The sequence below is a fragment of the Eucalyptus grandis genome, chromosome 3, assembly GCF_016545825.1.
Source record: "Eucalyptus grandis isolate ANBG69807.140 chromosome 3, ASM1654582v1, whole genome shotgun sequence".
NCBI classification, from domain to species: Eukaryota; Viridiplantae; Streptophyta; class Magnoliopsida; order Myrtales; family Myrtaceae; genus Eucalyptus; species Eucalyptus grandis.
In genome coordinates, this window is record NC_052614.1 from 45,070,658 (window position 1) to 45,092,765 (window position 22,108).

Genomic DNA, 22,108 nt, shown 5'->3' on the forward strand with positions numbered 1-22,108 from the left:
TACCGGTTTGACGCGATACGATGGCGTTATCGAGGTCCCGTTTGTTCCATGAAAATTAATTAGCAATTCGAAAAATATCTTCCAAACTTTTATTGTTGTTATTGACTGGAAAAAAAAATGAGTCGAGGTGACATGATTTTATCGGACCCTCTAAGCTTGAAGTTCTCAGTTAGACATTGGGTTGACTAAGTATTTTCAAATGGAGATAGATATGTTGTCAATATAATACTATACTATCTGTTGTAAACAGTAAAATTAAACAGAAATAATAACTTTGAGAAAGCGAAAACACAAATTAAATATAGACTTACTTGATTGCTATAAAATTATAACATAATTAAATAGGATGTGAGGTACGGATTAACCATTCTCCTTAAGGTAATTAGTTTTAATCAATGATGCTTTGCAGACTTATAAACCACGCTTCTCAAGATACAAGACTTTGATCCCGTTTGTATTAGCACTATTTAAACAAGACATAACTGTTGTAGACAATTAAAAGGATATGTCCAGAAGAGACAAGTAATGCATAAAACTAAAAGGACATGACTCGAAAAGACATAATTGCTATAGAAAACTAAAGAGATATGATCCGAAAAGACATAACTTTAAAAACACTTTTGTTAAGCCATTAACTCATAATTTAAACTAGATGGATAGATAGATAGATAGATAGAAATAGATAACAAGAACAAAAAATGACTCAAGCCATATGTGTACACAAGATTAAAATGAAGAAAATGAGATTGGATCGAGTTGAAGGGTAGAGAGAAGAGAATATAAAAGTAGCAAGATTGTTAGGGGTGAGTGAAAGAGAATAATTTGGATAATTATTCATAATTAACTGTCATATTAGCATTTATTTAGAGTGCTTTTTCAATGCATTATTAAATTTTTTTGGTAAATAATAGTGTGCGACAAAAATTTCATGGCCGAATTTAGATTAAAAAAATAGTCCGTAATTTTTTTAAACCTATCGTCTATATCCACCTATTTGTCAATTATCATGTAATAAGATAGTGATTCCCACAATCTTGGGATATCTACTCTTCTCTATTTTCTCTTCTTTTCGGATAAACTCTGTTAAAAAAAGCAATTCACAAATACACAATTATTGTTTGATTTTAGAATATTAATTGTCATTTGCACTTAAACTATATAAAACATGAAAACTTTGTTAGTTGAGTTGAAAGCCTCAAAAGCAACCGCGTGCGTGGATGGACCAAACTATATTTCAATAAAGAAGGGGTTTCTACATTTTATTAATATTATTATTCCTTCGTTCTTCCTAAATGACCCAGTAAAATTTTTAAGTCTATCTATATTATTAAGTGAAAAGTGAGATTTGTTCAATTATTAAGTCCTCTCTAATTAACTTTACATAAAATAAATAGGAAGTCAAAAAGTGAGGGTCTAATTATAATTGAACACTTTACTAAAGCAACTCAATCTTTCACTTTTTAAAGAAAACTGCCGGAAGGATTTAGAGGAAAAGCCATTTCTAAAGGCCAAGCTTACTTCGACCCAAAAAAAAAAAAAAAAAAACCAAGCTTACAATAAATGCAAATTAGAAACAATAAAAGAAATCGCACAAAACATTTAGAGTTATATGACTATATAAATGTCATAACTTTTTCAAGAATATTAAGTATGACTTTCCATTTGCCAAGAAAAGAAGATACTTTTCTGTTATCTTCTCTAAATATTCTTGGTTATATGTCTTTGAGTTGTATATAATGAGGATAAACGTGTAATAGGAGTATGGCTCTTCTTGGAAAGAAGTCGACCCACCACTTTTCTACTAAGAAATTCAATAGCTGTATATTTTATTTTGAAAAGATAATTACATAGAATATAAAATTAGACACACATTTGAGCATATGTTTTTGGAAAAATTTAAAATACATTCCTCACTTTTCACCCAATGACTACTTACGATACATTTAGCTTTGGAGACCGCTTTGTATCTTTGCATTAATTAGGAAAAATGACATAAATAGTCTCAAATTTTAATCCTTGAATTTTTAATTTGTTCAGTTTGATATCTGAACTTTCACCCAATGTACAATAATGTCCCTAATTTTTAATTTATTCAATGTGATATTTAAACTTTTAGTATATATTTAAATTAGTCAATGAAATATATGAAAATATTCAATGCCGTTCTAGGACTTAAATTAATAGAAAGCTAATATTGAATATTTTTATATAATTTAGAGACTAATTTAAATATTTACTAAAAATTCATAAATCATATTAAATAAATTAAAAACTTAAAGACGACACTACACATCAAGCTTAAGTTTAGAAACTACATTGAAATAGTTGGTAAGGGTTTTATCACACCAGAAAAATATTGGGAGTATTTGTGTCATAATAAGTTTAAGATGTTTGATGACAGAAATTTTTTTGGATATGTGTGGTAGAAAGGATATAATTTAAGATATATATATATATATATATCTGTATTATATATGCTGAATGTAGAAGTTACGCTCATGACAAGTAACTTTAGGGGCCCTACGTTTTCATCGTTGTAAAAGGAAGTGTTAGGCCCCTGTCGAGTTGGCACTTGTGAAAAGCGGGACCCACTTTGGTCCTTTTCAGCCTTCCTTCCTTGTGGGGGCCTCGGTCAATATCAAATTGAGTTCCAAATAGAGACGCTAACCACAGGAATAATCGCCGTTTCTTAAATTTTTTTTTTTTTTTCTGCTGGGGGTTGGGAGAATATTCATCATTCACCTTTCCGGTAAAAAACAACAAAATTCGAATTTATTTTATATTGGAAAATTAATTAAATAAATAAAAAATAAAAAGCCACGTCGATATTGAAGTAAGTGGCGCGAAAACAACGCCCTTCCCTTTTTCTCCTCATTTGGAACCGTTCTCCCTCCCTCCCTCCTTCTCTCTCTCTCTCCCTCCTCCCCTCCTCTCCTCTCTCTCTCTCCTCTCCGCCGCCGCCGCCGCCGCCGCCGCCGGTCCTCCGCTCAGGACTTCCTGGTATCCATCTCCTCCGACGGACCGGAGCGCTCGGATTCGCCGCCGCCGCCGCCGCCGCCGATCGCCGCCGCCGAGCTTGCTTCTTCCGCAGATCGTCCGGTCGGTTCCCCGGAGGTTTCCGAGGCTTCTCGTCGCTTTTACGGTCGGATTCCCGCGTGCTCCGTCGATCGAGGTCAGTTGTTTCGCGCGCGGCGGATTTCGGTTTCTTTTTTCGGAGGCGGAAAGTTTCTGTCGCCTGATCGCTCGATCATCTCGAAGTCCGGTTGCGATTTCCTGAATTAATCGGGGGAGATTTCGCTTCCGGATTTCGCTTCCGATGATTTCCAAACTAGGGATTCGGCGTTAGATTGATCGCTCGATTTCGTTGGATCGATTTTGGAATGTATCGGATTTTCGGTGGTTTTTGCTATTTTTAGGAACTTGGACTTTCAACGATAAATAGTTCTCTCTCCATCCCTCGCTCTGCGCGATGGCCTGGCCCCCGAGACGCGCGGAGGCGATTCCCGAACCGTGTTTGATCGCAGTTCTGGTGTCGTCCTCGATGTCGGAAGCAGGGAATCTGCCCGAGCGCGGACGATTTCGTCTTTCGCTTTGGATTCTCCACCGCGAGCCAAATTGATTATAAGCTTAAAAAAATAACACCTCGGTTTTGGTTTTGGTTTTGGTTTGATCTTCCTAACCGACAACCGTAATCTCCTCACAGGTTCGTCGGTTCCCGTTCCTTAATTTTGGAGTTACTCCCCCACCATATTTTTTAACAGTTTTTTTTTTTTTTGTATGCTGGACTCTGCACATCGTGTTGTTTCCCCTGACAGTTTTTGTAATGAATCGTTTAGCTTGAGGTTTCTAAAATTCTGTCTCCCTCCCTCTCTCTCTCTCTCTCTCTCTCTCTCTCTCTGTGTTTTTCTTGCTTGAGATTAGACGCTGAATTTCATGGGGATGGGACAATGATCTCTCTCTCTCTCGCTCGCTCGCACGTGGGCGGCCATGTCTCTTCCGATACTTCCGAGAACACTAGCACCTGCAGCTTCAAGTCTCCATTTTTAATCGAGGATTAGAATAGTTTCCCGGATACGGACAAAACTTGAACTCATCATTTAGAAATAGTTTACTACGCGCTAACCCATTTTGTGACACGACGTGGTTAAGGGAGGCAGGAGGAGACTTTACAGAGAGGCTTCTAGTCTTTTTTTCTCGCTTTCTTTCTTTCTTTCTTTCTTTTTTTTTTCCTTCTTTTCTTTTCGTATGGAAGACGGTGGGGGCTGGAGAGACATGGCTGAAATCACTTTCAAGCGCTGTTTCATTGAAAGTGAGTTTTTGAGAGAAAGGAGATGAGAACGAGCCAGGCTTTCGTGCCTTGTTGTTGAGTGGAAGTCCCCCCATTCACAGCCCAGCAGACCATGGCACTCCCGTGAGAGGGACAACAGAGTACGGCGTCCCCCCCCAATCCTGCGCACCCCCGTTTTGTTATCCTGCGCACCCTCCTCACCCCCATCCCACATTTTCACCTTGCTCTCTTCTTCCCCTCTTGGCATCCTTGGAGATTGCTCCTCAGCGCAGGTTGTCGATGCGCTGTCGAGAATTGTCCTCCGTAATTGCGATTTTGATGACTTTTGCCCATTTGCCGAAGTCTCCTCCTTTGCGTGATCTGCTTATTTTGGGGGTACTGGTGATAAAGGATCCGGTACCCAATTCCGCTAATCTCAACCAATTGATAGTGAATCAGAAGAGGGTCTCTGTTTTCAGATTTTGGTCCTGGTTTTATTCTTTTCTTAGCGGTTCCCCGCTGTGGTATCTTACTTTTTCCGTTGTGCTTTTCTGCCAGACTGGTTGCAGAGGAAAGGATCTTCTTTTTTGAGCGATTGATGATATGATTCTGTTGCATGTGGGATACAAGACTGGCTGGTCTGTCAAGTATGGATTAGTATATGGGTGAATTTATCAATGTGGGTTTATTTAGAGGGAGCGAATGGATCTATGTGAATCCCGTCCAGCAATACAGAAGCACACAACCGTGGAGAACCCAAGGCCACCCCTGGTTCCTGCAGAAAGGAACAATGCGGCTGCCGCCACCGCCGCCGCCGCCGCCGCCGCCGTACGCCGCCCTCGAACAAGGGATGTTAGCTCAAGGTTCAAGTCACCCGCTCCGTCGACCCCTTCGGTTAGGCGTTGCCCATCTCCACACCTCACAAGGACCGCAAGTACGCCGTCTCAATTGGTGCCAAAGAGAGCCCACTCAGCCGAGAGGAACCGCCCATCGACACCAGCCTCACCGTCACGTCCGTCCACGCCCTCTCGTCCGTCCACACCGTCCCGTCCATCCACGCCCTCACGTCCGTCCACACCGTCACGTCCGTCCACACCTGTACATGATTCATCTGTAGATATGCAATTGGCATCTAGAAAAGTTAGCGCCAGTAGATTAGCAGAGAGTCTGTGGCCTTCGACAATGCGAAGTTTGAGTGTTTCCTTCCAGTCCGATTCTATTTCCATTCCTGTTGCCAAGAAGGAGAAATCTGTAAGTAGCACCCCATCGGACCGCACCTTGAGACCCACTTCAAATGGAGTACACAAGCAATCTGAGACGCCAACTATGGTCCGAAAGCCTACGCCAGAGAGAAAACGAAGCCCGCTCAAAGGGAAGAATTTATCTGATCAGTCGGAGAATTCCAAGCCAATTGATGGTATAAATGCTCGTCTGATTGATCAACATAGATGGCCTAGTAGAGCAGGTGGGAAAGCGTCTTTGAATGCCTTAAATAGTAGCTCGGATCAATCCGACAAGATTACTAGAGGTTCTGCTTCGATATCAGGAATTGGGTTATCAACACTTAGGAGAATGCCTTCTTCTGATGTTTCGATGAAACCTCTGCGAAGATCTAGCAGTGATGCTGAAAGGCGACTGTCAACTAATGAATCCAACAGAGGAGAGGCTGATGGAAATTCATTTGAGGATGATTTGCTCGTTGGCCCAAAAAGGCTTCTCTTATCGAGTTTAACTGACAGAGTGACTTCATCAACTCCTGCAGTTAGATCTCAGTCTTTGCCTGGATCTCATCAACCGTCACCAAGTAGAACATCTATCCCATTGTCCTCTGTTTCTAGAGGTGCCAGTCCATCAAGGACAAGGCCATCGACACCCCCTTCTAGAGGAATAAGCCCCTCTCGGATAAGATCGGCAAATGTTGGTACTCAATCCAGCAGCTCAACATCTGTTCTTAGTTTTATTGTCGATTTTCGCAAAGGGAAGAAGAGTGCTGGTTTTATAGAAGATGCTCATCATCTCAGGCTAATGCACAATAGATATCTGCAGTGGCGATTTGCTAATGCACGGGCAGAGGCAGTGCTTCATGATCAGAAAGCACTAGCAGAGGTAGAACACTTCATTTTTTTCAAAAAGCTACCTTCCAAGAATTTCGCCTCTTGATCAGCTCTATATATATTTTTGGCTTCATGTTAAGTGGAAGCCTGTTAATATTCCTGTCAAGCATGCATTAGCTTTCATCCCTGGCAAGAGAGCATTTTGCTGTAGAAATTACTGCCATGCAGAATTATTACTCAAGACCAGCTTAGATCTGTTTACTTCCAATTGTCGTTATGACAGCCCAAGTGAGATGGTCCCTAAATTTTTGTTATTAGTGATTGGCTGTGATTGAACTTTGGTGCATATGTTCCTTGTGGGATTTATACTATTTCAATGTCTGAGTATGAAAGAAGGTCAATAAAAAAGCTCTGGGTATTTGTTCACTCTTAAAGCTCAAAGTTCTGCCATTCTGTGAACTGCTTAGAATTGACTTTGGAAACTACAGCTGCTTTTGTATTGACAGTTATGATGCTCTCAGGGATGAAAAATTACTTTGAATCAAAATGATATCTGTATTAGTAGATGATCTACTATTGCATTGAAGATGCTTCTGGGCATTACTTTATGGTCATATAAGTGATTTTGGCTCATGCAAGCAATGGAAGTGAGAATTCGCAAAGGGGGAAGCTTCTCTTTCCATAGAAAGCTAATATTATTTTTATCATAAGAAATTATCGACAGTGATATTTTATCGTAATACTGAATTTCAGATTGGCTTTGAGAGGGAGAGGGTTGGTTTGATTATTTTTCTGCCTGATTTCCCTCTGCAACTTTAAAGTGACCCTGTTTCTCTGTCTAGCCTACTTCCTTTTGTATATATGCTCAAGATTTTTTCTTGAGATTAGGAAAGAAATGTTCTCAAGCTTTCTGCACTGAGACGCATGGAACTGTGTTAAAATCAGATAAACATGGAAATGTTTGAATTGGTATGCATATGTAATTTGAGTGAGCGTGCTTGCGTGCATGTGTGTGCGTGTTGCGTGTGCATGTGTGTGTAAGTGGTGACTTGTACCTGCACTATATTGTCTGTGAGCGGTATACTTTACAGTCATTTAAGTGTTTACTCCCTACTGTCTCTTGATTACTTTTACTGATTTCCATAATACTTGACTAACTTCTGCAGAAGACTTTATTCAATGTTTGGGTTGCTATGATTGAGCTCTGGGATTCTGTTATCATGAAGACTATTATTCTTCAGCAGATGCGGCTAGAGCTCAAGCTGAACTCTATTCTGAATAATCAAGTAAGAACTTTCTGTTAAAGAAGCTTTCATGCTATGAGCAGCATCGGCTGAGTTCGTTGTTTCACCCATTACTAGCTTTTAGATTTCATTTCCTCATCTGTTTCATGCTTCTATGTTTTTTACTTGTTTATGGCTGAAATATGGTAAGAGCACTTCTGATGTTTTCATGAAAATAGTCCAGACCTTATGGTCTAAAATAGGATACCACAAAAGAAGTGGTTGGTATGATTGTATTTTGATGAGGTTTATGTTTGATTTCTTTACTATATTGATAAACTTGTAAAAACTGACAGAAGTCCGAGCTACTTGATCAATTGACAAAATTCTGTTTGATTTTATACCTAGCATCAATTTATAAGGAGGACAACTTCTGTTGCATATAGCTATTCTGATTAATCTTGGTGCACTTTTGTCCGATGAACTTTTATTTTAAATTTTCAGCTTGGCCAAGGAAGTGTAAACACGGCTCTATTTGCACACCTGTTCAAACATGTATTAGGCTTTTTGATTCTAGCTTAAACTTCTGCACTTTTAGAGGAAATTCTTTTTTATGAACTCTTATAGATCAATGTCCAGGATGATACTCTAAATGCTTTGCTTATAATGGCTCTCCTGTATCCTTAATGACCAATTCAGATGACCTACCTCGATGAATGGGCTTTGGTTGAGGAAGATCACATTAGCTCATTATCTGGAGCTGTAGAAGATTTAGAGGCTAGCACTCTTCGTCTTCCTGTTACTGGAGGAGCAAGAGTAAGTTGGTTTGCAAAGATTATTTTGTTGGTTTGAAAGAATAATTGCTGATCTGTATAATATCTGATCATGGCAAATTTTTATTCACAGGTAGATATAGAATCTTTGAAAGGTGCTCTTTGCTCTGCTGTTGATGTGATGCACGCTACAGGATCCTCTATGTATCCCCTTTTTTCAAAAGTAAGACCTAGTTATTATTATTATTTTTTTCTTTACTCATTTGTAGAGTGTTCTAGGGTCTTTGAGAATGGGATTTGTTGGTAAGGTCTCTTTCCTCAAGAAATTCCATTCTGTGATGGTGTAAGGAAGCAAAAAAGTTTTTTACATGTTTGCTTCATTGTAATTGGTTTGACTTATAGCACTATCAGATTGTACTACAGAGGAACAATGTTTTGAGGGAGGGAAATGGCTATTAGTTCATCGCAAATCATTGGTCATTATTCAAAGTTTAGTAATTCAGATGTTTTGTTGAACAAGTATCTCTGGGGAGGGAAATTGCATTTTGTGGATACTTGCCCGTTGTGCTGTCTTCCATACCCATATACCGTTGGGTTTACAAAATTATATGATGTATATGTTTATCATAACCCCTTTTTTGACTTAATTGTTACTCAGATTGTTGTCTGATGCTCTTAAAACATGATTGCATATTCTTGCAAGGCCTAACGTCGTTTCCCTCTTCTTGTCCCTGAATTTACAGGTTGAGGAAATGAATGAGCTGGTATCCGAACTGGCTCTTGCAGCAGCCGTGAAAGGGCAATGCTCGAACAATGCGAAACTTTATTGGCTTCAACAGCTGCCATGCAGGTGTGGGACATAAATATTACGCTGAAATCTACCTCTATTTTTAGTCTGATATAGTCTGCTGCATAATGCTTACAGACTGAAAGTATAATCCCGTACACATTTTACTGGTTTGAACGTGTTGTTGAAATCATAGTGGAATCATAATTTAGGATTTGATCGCAAAATCTAAAGTTCAGTGAAGTTGATAAAGTTTACCCCATATCTTCGCCTAGGGCATGTCTTAGCACAACATAAGATGCGACCTGTTTGCTTTGTGAAAGATCTCTTCGTAGTGCATGGCTAGCTAGCTTCAAAAGTGTTTCCTTTTTTGGATCTTTGTAACATCAATTTGTAGCGTGAGCTCTCTTTCTCAGATGTTTGGTTTTTGCTTTTGTCAATTCGCAAAGGTGGAGGAATGCAGCCTCAGGACGCATCTCTCGCAATTGAAGCAGACGCTGGAGAAAAGGAGCACCCTATTCCGGCCGTCGAGATTGCCTTCTTGACTGTCCTTAATATAACGCGTTCCACAGATCGACTAAGGTCTGTTCCGGCGTCGACGCTTGTATATTCATACCCCGCCTTTTTTTCTCTTCTTTAATTCTTTTTCTTTTTTGTTCCATTAATTTTTTTTCGGCTTTCCTCTTCTGCCGTGGTGGCACCACCAGGCCCCACCTTCACAGTGTAATTTTGATCAAACGGTTTGAGTATAATTAGAAAAAGCAATGCAGAGAGAGCAAAGGGATTGAAATGAATGATGTCCAGTGCAAAATTTAGGAATGAGAGAGTGAAGATTTTGTGTATTGTTTGTGGTTTGAAAAAGCAAAAGGCAAGCTAATGATTTGATGAAAATAAAATCTCTGATATTTTTCTTTAGTCGTTCAATCGATTACCTCCCGAACAATTAGACATCCAATTGTAATCACAAGTACCTAATCAGGATAATAACACAAATGATCTTGAACTTTTGCAAAATGCAAAATGCACGATGTGATCACTGAACTTTTAATTTATTCAACATGATCCATGAAATAGATCTTAATGTGGGACAGCATTCAAATTGTTAATGGTATACGTTCAATTTAATTTTTGAATTATATGAAAATATTCAATGTTGTAACTTGAATTAAAAAAAATAATATCAGATATTTTTCATGTAATCTATAAACTAAATTTCACATGTATCAAAGATTCATGGATTACATCGAATAATTTTAAAGTTTAAAGATGACATTGCACATGGAAGTGAAGTTCATAGACCAAATTTAACAAACTAAAATCTCGAAAATTACATTACACATTGGGACAAAAGTTAGGGATTATTAATATCATTTTCCATATCCAATTTGCAAGGGCTCTCTAGCAAGCTATGTCCGGGGCCGAATACAATGGCCTCAGATCTCTTTACGAGTCGAAGGATGGTGCGATCTATTGGTTCCAAGGTTCGATTTACCTTTGATTTAGATGTATGTTTAGACCGAAATTGAACCTAGTGATTCGGGAAAGTGCCAGACCCAAATCAGACCACTGAAGAAGTTTACAATCCAAGCCCAAATCACTTCCTTTGCTCTTGTTCTTCGTTTTACTCCTTTTGATCAAGTGGCCAGAAAATCTGACGGTCGGGCCCCGTTTGGTATATGTGGGAATGAAATAACGGGGACAAGATATAAGAAATCCCAATAGAATTGTTTCAACTGGCTATACATAATGGGATATTGACAAGTGAGCTTACCACATTAGCTATCTTTATACAAGGCTTATTTAAAAATCCACATATCTACTTGCCTTTTTTTTTTTTTAAATATATTAACTCATTCCCATTGGTTCTTATTCTTTCGCACCTCCCCCACCATATTAACGAACATGCTTCGATTTAAATCAATTCATATTTCCATTCTGCATCATTCCAAGTAACCAAACGTGCCAATAAGAAAAAGTAAAGGGAATTGGGCTTTCATTATGACCCAAAAAAAAAGTAACCAAACGTGCCAACAAAGGGAATTGGGCTTTCATTCCCATTCTAGTTAGCCTCAATTCCTTTAATAAACATGTCCTTGAGAGTAAAAACAAAGCAGATAGAAGCAGAACTTCCTGGGGAACAAAAATAAATCAAAGTGTGCATGGACTAACACATGCTTCTTGCTTTGATGTACAAGAGCTCCATTGGCAAGAGATTGCTTCATAACTGTGCTTTTAAGGTAGTACACTTCATTGACAAAGTACATTTTGTATTCAACTTAGGACTAGTCCAGCAGGCAAAGTGCTGCTATTTGCTGAACTTGTTTTAAACCTAGTTAGCCGGTTCTCGAAATAGGCTGCGTTGTACACGTTGCTGTACACAAGTTACAAAAATTTCCCAATCTAAAGAAAATTCAATACATTAAGTAAAACAAAAATGGCCCGCGAGTCTTCTACCTCAGCGCTTGGCTCTCAGATGCCAGCTGAGACTTCATTGGCAGATGATTTATCTGGTTTCTTTGGCGGCTCTTGACCTTTCTGCAGAAGAGCTTTGTTTGGGACCAAAACGATGGACATGTTCCTTTCTCTAAAGTTCTTGCTCTCCTCGGTTGCAAGCTGTAGGTTCATGTCCATGATTAGCCAAAGTGGAAACTCATAGGAAGGTAGAATATGCAGAATTACTGTTAAGTTGTGACTGAGATAAGCATTAATCTGTAGAAACGGACAAATAGCTTCTTGAGAGATTTCTTACGTATACGATCACCACTCAAAAGCCACGAGGTTTTAGAAGGACACATGACAAAACATTGAAATATAATATCCGAAACTCGATTTTGCTTTAGTTTGACATTTGTGATATTACAAGCTAATTAATATATCACAAAATATAAGGGTGACTCTGTCCCAAGAATAATAATAATAACACTAATAGAATCTTTTGTTTATGTTTTCATCGTCCCTTGGGATTTGCACAAGGCATTGTCCCGGTTTCGGGGCATCAGACAGGAACTTTTCTTCATGGGAAAATGTAAGGAGGTTTTTTGACAGCCAAAATTATTGAACATATACATCCCACAAAGTGCATGTATTAGGAATACCTCTCCAACGTCATTCTGGAAACGTTTGATTAGCTCAATGGCATTATTTCTGAAGTCATTTTCACGACCTTTTAAGTTCACTATAACTTTAACCTGCAAGAATTATATGAAATTTTCACACATAGAGGTCCCATTATATTAGTATATAAATAAGCAACATGTGCCAACATCATAAAGAATGATCCAACCAACCTTATCACCATCTTTCAAAAACTTCTGTGCTGCTCTTAAACGTACAGAATAATCATGCTGATCAATGTTGTAACTGTCCACAAAATGCCACACAATTAAAAGACAGACCAGTGCATTTGGGAGACAGACATGGGCAGAATCTCAATAACCACACACAGACTGTCAGTATACATAAGGATTGCTACCACCCACACTCTGTTTATAAATTTTTTATACATTTTGAGCTAAAAAGAGTACAAGCAAATTCTTATGTATGTGGACAGGATTAACCAAATCACTTAATACCTCAGTTTGATTTGCATAGACTGGAGATTGTGAGTTCGATCCACTCCTCACACTCGAAATTAACATTTAAATTATCAGTAGACTTCCTCTTAAAGAACATTCCAAACACACCAAAATAACCTCTAACATATACAGGAAGTCTACCAACTAATAATAACTGGAGATCAAAGGTGGAGATGATGCAAAAAAAGAAAAGAGCACACAGTTGGGTTAAATAACTTGAAATTTCAGAGTAAATCCTTACCCCATTTTCAGCTCCTTCAGATCCATACGACTAGCTAAAAACGCAAAGGATAATTTTATTAGTACACATTATCGTTAATGAAAATCTGCACATGATCACTATAGAACTCCTAAAGTTAGGCAGAGCAGACATTCACCAGCACTTTTCTTCTGCTGCTCCCGTTTCTTCTTTTGTTGTTCGTATTTGAATTTCCTGGGAGGATAAAAAACATTGACAAGAAAAAACAGTAGCCTTAGATTTTCCTTAGATGACAAATAAAGTTGGCTACACTCTTAAACCAATAGGTGAGGTCAGTACAATTATTCGCAGAACTTTTCATAAAGGCAGGGCTTTTCCCGGAATTCTGATAACATAATTTGCCACATGTGACAACAGCTTTGAAAATCTTCGAATGACAAATTTTCCCGTATAACATTAAATTGGCTTAGAAACATCACTACATCATCAGATCAAACCAGAAACTGAGCGAGCTTAGGTTCTGAAAAAATCATGACAAGACCAAAAGCATTGCAAACCCACTAGCAAAGAAACATAAAGACACAAAGGAAGAAAGAGGAGTAGGAAATTAGGGTTGGTAAAAGAGATGATCAAACCGTAAAAAAAAAAAAATATGCACAATTGCAAGTTATCCCTGATGAGTAAATACAGAAAGGAAGTTCAGTGAGAACACCAAGCAGTACCAACAAAATGATGGGAAAAACAAAAATAAATTTCTTCAATCTTTAGGTATGGAGCAGATTATTAAAAAATCATGTCTATGCAGATTAATTGCAAGTGTGTTGATTGTATGTCATATTCCATGTCTAATGCACTTCCAGAATATGAAGAGGGATATCTGAGGTCTATACTTGTAATCCATGATTCTGACCACTGGGGGATCCGCATCGGGGGACAATATGACCTGCATTTAAGCAGCCAAAAGAAAGACATTGCTAATCTTTTCCATGAAAAAGCTTGGAGGTTAAGACTATGATATCCTAAATGCATCTTTGCAGAAAATGTCAAATTGCTCATGAGCAAACATGCAAATTGCAAAACTCCATTCCTCAATTAATTTGTCAAAAATTACAACCAAGATATTCCAAAGATATGGAGCAGATTATTAAAAAATCATGTCTATGCAGATTAATACATCTTGTGATAGACCATAGTTGATCTCACGTCCAATGCTCAGTGCCAACCCCGAGGTACTGACCAAGAAGGAAGAACTGATGGAGATTATATTGAAATTAGTAGTTTAGGTATCAAGATTCCCCAAAATATGACTTTTCTTCGGTGGAAAAAATTCTGACAACCTGATACAAATCTTGAAGTCACAAATTCCAAGTTTCCAAGTGCAATCTTCTTTCATCATGTGTCAGTACCGTCATTGAGTACATATTAAAAGTTGACTAACTTCTCATACATCATTCACGACCATTAAAAATAAAATATTGGATTCTTTTGAAAGCTAATTCCCAAACACTAAATATGCAAACTCATGAGCATTATACAATATACTGCTCGTAGTTAGGCATACTTCTCATATGTGATCCCAAGATTTTACATCTTTTGCCAACCCCAACACAAGAAGCTATAGGCAGACATATATTCTCCAAGAACAATTTTCAATTTTGGAGTGTTCCACCCATTTTGTTGTGAGAATAAATCTAAAATATAGTACTTCTTGGTATATGCTATCAGTGTGGACAGATAGAAAAGCAACACAAGCACGAGACCTTTGTACCGAAATCTAGCATATCTTCCTATTGCATTTCAGATTAATAAAAGAAAAAGTTTAAGAATTTGACGACTATAATTCATACCAGATCGAGCTCAGCATCCTCAGCCATCTTAATTGCCTCACTTTTAGACATCACCCCAACCTACACCAAGATATAAGTCAATGAGCCACAGCTTTAACAAGAACATGCATACAAAAGGAACAGAAACAGTCCTGAAAAGCATCCCTAACTAAGTTCAAGCCAACTGCAGCCATTCAATTTCAAATACAAAACCCTCTCAAAGGCTCGTTATTATAACTACACTGATGAGAACAACGAGTGTTACCTCGACTTCAATCCAAAATGCAGAAACGAAGGAGAAAAGAAGGAAGAAGGAAACCGACTCACCATATCTTGTTTCTGATCAATCAAGCGTACAGTAGCCGACCTGCATCAATCCACCACACGGACGTTGAACACCATCATTCGCGAACATCAATCCGATTAACCTCAGATTTGGCCAACATGCTCAAACAAATCATCCAAAGAAGAGAAGCTCGGAGCACGTCACCTGATGGTGGACATGTCGAGCGCCTGGTCGTCCTCGGAATCGCTCTGCCGGGACCGCCTCCAGTCCCTGGACCCCGAGAAACGCGATCCTCCGCCTCCGCCGCCGCCGTAGCGGCACGCGACGGAACCTCCGCGGGGGGCGAGGACGAGGGAGCATCTGGCGAGGCCCGTCGCCTCGGGGAGGCGGACTCCGAAGAGCTTCGACGACTCGAGCGAGGAGAGGGAGAGAGGCGGAGACGCCGCCGCCGCCACCGCCGCCGCCGCCGACGTCGCCGGCGTCGCCGTAAAGCTCGTGAGGACGGGCTTGAAGGCGAAGGTTCCGGTGACAGCAGCCATGGCGTCGTAGCGAGGGAGCTCGAGCGAAAATTCGTTGTTCAATTCGTCTTCATCTGCATTCGCGCACTCGCCGTTGCAATCATCGTCTTCCTTATCCACAACGACTCCTTTTCGCTGAAGAATCGGGGCTCCGAATGGGCCGGAAAGGGCCACCGAGCCCGTTTCTTCATGGGCTTGGACAGGCCCGCCCAGCTGGAATACGGGCCGAAAATTAAAAGATTTTAAAAATGAGAAAATGATACAAATGATTTTGAATTTTGATTAATTTATTTATTTTACAATTTTTTTTTTTTGATAATCAAGGACTCCGTTACATGCCCCCATGCCCGAACATCTCTTAAGGACCAGGTGGAAGACTAATACAACAATCCACCGCCATGTCCCCACTTAAATTTTTAACAACGCAAGATTTTGAACTCATTCTCTTAACCAACTCATGATGAGAATGAGATTTTTAAAATTTTAATTTGTTCAATAATCTCTAAAATTTAATTTAATATGTAATATGATATTTGGAGTATAATTTTTGAACATTTTGTTTATATTTTCAATTTAAAATGATCAATATATATTTATATAATTTTTTTTTGTTCAATCATCCCTAAAATTTAATTTAATGTGCAATATAATCCTAAAACTTTAATTTATTCAATATAATTTTTGAACATTTTATATATATTTAATTTAAAATGCTAAATATTATTCTTAATATTGAATTAATGACAAGATTACACCAAACTTTTTTTTTTTTTATAGTTTAAGAACTATATTAAATATACAATAAAATTTTCAAATCCAATAAATTATAGGGTTAATATTTTGAAAAATATGTACCAAATTTATCCAAAATTAATTTTTTGACTATAAAAAATCACAAACTAGTACACATGTCATAAATTTACCTCGATTAATCATTAAAAACCATAAACTGATATATTTGTGACAAATTTACCTTAAACTAATTTATTTAACTACCAAAAATCCCAAATGTACAAATACATCATTCGTTAAATTAGATTAATATCATGAAAAATTACAAAAATTGTATAACTATAACAAATAAAGGATGAAATCCCAAACCTAAGACATATTAATCAATTATCACGTGTCATTCAACTTAGTAATTTGATAGTAAAATTTGACGAAAATTAATAGAGAATAAATTCGTCATAACTATATCAGTTTTTGGTAAATTTATTAAATGTGTATGGGTTTGAAGTTTTTGATGGTTAAAAATTAATTTTTATTAAATTTATCATAAATGTACAGTTTGGGGTTTTTCAAGATAATAACTCTAAATTATAAGTTTTGGATAATATTAAATATTTTAAGAATATATTAAATTAATTAAAAATTAAAGAATCATGATCGCGTCATTATCTCTTGAAAAAGCGTAGCAAGATATTCTCCAGATCGTCTCCCGCTCTCGCGTCTCGTTCATTTGGGAGCGAGCATGTCTTCTGGTTCGAGCGAACGGCGACATCAACCGCCGCCGCCGCCGCCGCCGCCGCCGACGACGGCGGGGACTCCGATGACCGGCGGAAGCTCGCCGTCGCCATTTCTCTCCTGCGTTCCAAGTTCCTGAAGAACCGTACATCTCCTCCTCCTCCTCCTCCTCCTCCTCCTCCTGCTGAATCCGACGTTCTGCGATGGAAGCGAAAGGTCTGCTCTCTCTCGCTCCTCCCTACTTCGCTCCAATCGCCTTCGTCGCATCTTCCTCTCTCACCGGAAGTAATGCTGTCCGTGCCGCTGTCGTTGCCTGTGGTTTTTAAGGCTAAGGAGCGAAAGCAGGAGCTCTTGCGTCTCAGAGAGGATCTCAAGGAAGCAGAAGGTTCGCGTTCTTCGAATCTCTCTCTCTCTCTCTCTCTCTGTCGCTGCTCCCGATTGTGTCTTTGCTTTTCTATTGGTAGAGTTTCGTGATCAGAGACTCTGTTTTGATCGGTTGTTTCGCGCCAGAAGCATCGCACTCCGCTGCATTCCCTCAGGTCGCGTCCTGCAAGTGCTATTTCTTCGACGACTTGGGGAAGCTGAGCCCCGACCGGCTCGGAGACGGCTCCGATCACCGATTCAGCGATGTTCTTCGCCGGAGATTTCTAAGACAAGGTTTTCTTCACATTAAATCGTGGTCATCGCCATGGGACGCCAGTTTGAGTTTCGACGATCTCAAGGACTCGATTTGCTTCTCTCGCTTTGCAGTGCGATTCCGGGAAAGTAAGAGGAGAAGAGATGATTTGCATCAGCGCCGGCATCTCTCAGGTGCTTTCTTTTGGTCGATGTTTATAATTCCAGCATGCTCAAAATGTCTATCCATGAACTTCACGAATATCTCGATATTGTCAGTGTTGAGGAGGAATTAGTGAATTTTGATCAGATAGTTCAAATTGTACCACGGTTTGGAATATAATGTCCTTTTGTAGTTGTACTTAGTTGTCAAACTTCCGATGTTGCTAGCCTCACTCGTGCAATAATCCAAACTAGACTTCCTGAGGTATCACATCCTCACCTTTCATTTTTAACTAAGTTGAATGATTGCGCTATACAGCCTTATATGATAAGTTTTCACCAAATGGATTCTGGTACTGGTAGTGACTGGGCAAGGGTAAAGGTGGAGGATTTTAGGTACTCGTTGTTATGTAATGACTGAGAAAAACCCTTAGAATGAATTGGGGATTTGGACTTGAGAGAATGGTGCAATGACTGACTTTGAAAAGCACGAGACGTTTTCGTTTTCATTCCTATAGCACAAATGATCTGGATATCTCTTTCACAAAGCTAGTACCCTCCTGTCAAGGGACTTCCAAAAGTTTCTTTGTAGTTGGCCTTTCCCTGTATTAACATATAATTCTTGTTAACCCATGAATTCGGCAGTATAATATGCTAATTATGGCTATATCTGATTTTCCGGAGTCCTTGTACACATCAATTTCAGATGTAACAACTATAGATGAAGTGGAGCATCTTTGTGCTGCTGCTGATTTTCTTGTGGAGCTTTGTGACGCTACTTCATCTGTGAGATTTCTCTCTCTGTGTACTCTGTGATTACATTCTATTTATCATAAATAAATTGTATCCGAATTGTTTTGTTGTAGGTTGAGGAGGATAATTTTGCTAACTGGTCACATCAAGCTGTAGACTTCATCCTAGGTATTGAGAGCTTGCATAATTATTCCTGAATTTAAATTTCTGTAAGTTGCATTCACCTTCACTTCTCAATTTCATTATCTGCAATTGCCACTTTCAATTTTGGGTGTTTTCCTTGTAAGCTGTGTTGCTGGTTCATTGATATGTTGAGGAAGTCCAGAGAAGAACCCAAACACTCAGTTGTGAAGTCATCAAATAACGTATCAAAAGTAAAAGAGAGATTGTTTGTCTTCTGTGAACCTATGTTTATTAGAGTTTGCACATGGTGGTCTACGTATTGGGATGTCTGCTGCAAGGATGAATGTTATTTACTGCACCAGTGTCATTGTGACAAGTTGAGAGATGTGCCCAAGTAATTTGCCAGCACCCTTAATTTGAAGCTGTAAATCATTTTCACACAGAGAAATTTTTAGAGTGAACTATTCATGGTTTTGAGCAAGGTGGTTAAGTATTTGGTTAAATCTAAATGGCACTGGAATTGCAGCAAGTACTTTCTGGAAGTTTTGAGGTCAATGATTTGATGTTAGTTTGTCCAGGTTTCTTGCCAATAGAAATTTATGAAGATGATTGTCTGTGCAATTTGGCATTCCTGCCAAATGCCTTTTTTGGTCTTCTGGTTAATTTTCTAACAATGGTCTCTCCGAAGCTTCATTGAAGAATCTATTATCAGTGAAAGAGAACATGGAAAGCATTGAAGGTATTGTCAACAGTTTGATATTGCGTTTGGTTAGAAGGATGACCTCTCTTTTGGGAAAAGATGGTGGTAAGTCTTTCTGATTCCAATCCTTCTCCTCTTGATTTAATGACACCTTAAACTGTATGATTGATGAGTGACTTATATGTACTGCAATCGTTCACTTTCCTCAGTTACAGTTACAGTCGATCATTGGTGTTTCCATTTTGTTAGTGACTCATAATACTTATTCCTCTGCTGCATCATTTTGTTTTAGGGCGGGATGATGTTGGCAATGATGTGCAGTTCCATGTTCAGCATTTGATTCGGAAACTAGGAACGGCGGTCTACCTAGGACAAAGAGCATTAGTGGCAGTTTCTCAAAAGATTCCTGTCGTGGCAGAAAGTATACTCTTTTCAGATCCTTTTGATGATAAATTTCCTGACATGCATCAGTATATGTTCATCTTGTAAGTAAATCAACCATGACTTCTCCTCTAGTGGATCATATGTCATTATGCAGATTCCTGAACTTTTTTTTAACCATATGGACTTACGTAGCACATATTCACATCAGATGATTGGTGGAATGAGATCTATTGCCTGCATCCTACTTGGCATAATATAGTGGATGATCGTGTCAGGGCATATGGTCTTTCCTGAATTTTGTAGGCTAAACATGATGCTATCCAGAGCTAAGATCATGCTTTTCCTTTAATGGCCTCATAAAGAGAATGCTTTAACTGATGAGTCTTGGATATCGTTGGTTTCATTGAGTTTATAATTCATTTGCTGACTCTTGTGCATGCAGAATCCAACTTCTCGAATTCTTGGTATGTGATTACTTGCTAACATGGTCAAGGGATGAAAATTTTGACCAATGTGAGTGTACTTTATCTGTTGCTTGCATCTTATGCTGCTCTTTAACTTCACTTTAGCTCTGCCAGACTAAAGCCACAATTTTTTATTGTTCTACACAACTAATATCATAAGCATAATAAGCTCTTTGATAGAGTAAGCTTTAAGTGTTATTTTGTGCAGTGTTGTTTGAAGAGTGGTTGACATCAATTATCTATGCCCGGAAAGCGCTGGGAGTCTTGGAAAGCAGCAATAGTCTCTACATGCTTTACATGGATCGGGTGGTCGGAGAATTGGCGAGACAATTGGGTCAGATTTCATCAAACCACAAGCTGAATCCAGATGTTCTAACCAACCTGTTCCTCTGACTGCATCTTGCATCATACTGTTGTCACTCTCAACCCCTGTGCTTGCCTCATGTTATACTCCTTTGTTGTCGACGAGTGGTGTGCAGCTTCCATCGATCAGGGTAAGCGTGAAGCTGTCAGTCACTCGTCTATTGTTAACGTCCGCAGTTAATTAGCCTCAACTTAGCCAATCATGATTTGTGATCACATTGTTACTCTCTCTCTCTCTCTCTCTTCCCCCCAACCCTGAAGCCTTCTGCATTTTCTTTTTGTTCGTCCGGATTCAGATTGAAATGTCCTTTGTGAATATAGATCAGCTGTCTTCACGAGGCTCTTGACTTACTCGCAGGTACTGTTGCTGTTACACCAGGTACATGTTTATGTTAGGTAACTCTGGTTGGGAGGAAAATTAAGGGAAGTTAGTGAAAATAGGGGTGAAGAAAATTGGAGTGGAAATTTTTCCGAAATATCTAAAATTTCTGTGAGTGCAAAGAGCAGGGAAAGTTTAACATGGCCACGATCTTCCATTCGCTAATTGAAGGATAATATTGTTGGTGGAAAATAGAATTAGTAGCTTGAGTTTATTGCCTTCTTTTTTTTTTCTTTTTCTTTTTTTTTTTTCTTTTTCTTTTGGGGGGGGTTTGTTTCCGGAAATTGATTAATTATCTTGGAGGGTGATCGGTTCCAAGGTGTATCAAAGAACCTTTTTTTTCTCCCTTTTCGGTTCATTTTTTTACAGCAAAATCACAAGAGATTAAGAGCAACAAAATGGCTCAATATAAAAGATGAACAATAAAAATCCTTATCCGCAAAAAATAAATATCCACAAGATGAACATGGAGACACGTATAATTATAAATAATAAAAAGTTTAGTCACGTAACATAAAATATAAATTGTAAAACTTCACAATATGAGCATGTAATCACGTATAATTATAAACAATAAAAAGTTTAAACACGTAACATAAAACATAAGTTATAAAACTCCATTCTCCATTCATCCATAAAAATTTTGAAGAAGAGGAAAGATTGACGAAGAGTTTAGAGGAAGAATAAAGGACAAAAGAGTGCTGAGATTAGAATTTATGAGGAAAAAAATTAGTGTTTTAGCTTTTTAGTTTATAAAAATGGTTTCGAAAAGGGTTCCAAAAAAGGACCGTGCAGTTTGGATCCTTGATGGGTATTCACTCGGAACGTTCAACTGGTTCCAAAAATTTGAAACTTGTTCTTGGGCTGGTTCCAATGAGAATTAGATCTAGAATCTACTTTTTAGATGGTCTGGTTCAGTTTCCGAGTGAAACCAGTTTGGTTGCACACCCCTATTCAATAAGTAAATGATGAGATAAAAGTTGATAAATAAAAATAAAGAGAAATGTATACTATGCGAGTTTAAAATGAATTAAGTTTATGTATTTAAATGGCAATAGACGTGAAAATAAGTAATGAAAATGAAATTAGCCGCCCGCCGAAAAGACGTTTCACATTTGTATGCACGTTTTAGAAAGTCGAGGAAATTCCATTGATCAATAAAAGATATATCATGTAAACAGATCGCATCG

The 22,108-nt window shown here is 38.5% G+C and overlaps 3 protein-coding genes across 3 annotated transcripts; 2 read left to right on the forward strand and 1 right to left on the reverse strand.

Moving 5' to 3' along the window:
- Positions 1–4,450: 4,450 nt before the first annotated feature.
- LOC104437497 (QWRF motif-containing protein 4) lies at positions 4,451–9,923 on the forward strand. Its single transcript, XM_018871000.2, is given in 8 exon segments — positions 4,451–4,732; positions 4,826–6,373; positions 7,488–7,607; positions 8,244–8,360; positions 8,451–8,540; positions 9,061–9,100; positions 9,103–9,167; positions 9,554–9,923. Coding segments are annotated over 7 exon segments (1,932 nt in total). The 5' UTR covers positions 4,451–4,732; positions 4,826–4,969; the 3' UTR covers positions 9,650–9,923.
- Positions 9,924–11,264: 1,341 nt separating this feature from the next.
- On the reverse strand, positions 11,265–15,853 carry LOC104437496 (translation initiation factor IF3-4, chloroplastic). Its single transcript, XM_010050456.3, has 10 exons — positions 15,848–15,853; positions 15,195–15,721; positions 15,032–15,071; positions 14,726–14,785; positions 13,769–13,821; positions 13,057–13,112; positions 12,921–12,954; positions 12,392–12,464; positions 12,200–12,292; positions 11,265–11,717 (listed from the first exon to the last, which is right to left on the reverse strand). Exons 1-10 carry the CDS (start codon positions 15,851–15,853, stop codon positions 11,574–11,576), a joined length of 1,086 nt encoding a protein of 361 aa, XP_010048758.2. The 3' UTR covers positions 11,265–11,573.
- On the forward strand, positions 15,852–20,902 carry LOC104439719 (protein MULTIPOLAR SPINDLE 1). Its single transcript, XM_039309642.1, has 10 exons — positions 15,852–15,877; positions 16,942–17,191; positions 17,303–17,360; positions 17,486–17,785; positions 18,459–18,538; positions 18,619–18,673; positions 19,317–19,433; positions 19,621–19,813; positions 20,155–20,225; positions 20,385–20,902. Exons 1-10 carry the CDS (start codon positions 15,852–15,854, stop codon positions 20,567–20,569), a joined length of 1,335 nt encoding a protein of 444 aa, XP_039165576.1. The 3' UTR covers positions 20,570–20,902.
- Positions 20,903–22,108: the final 1,206 nt, after the last annotated feature.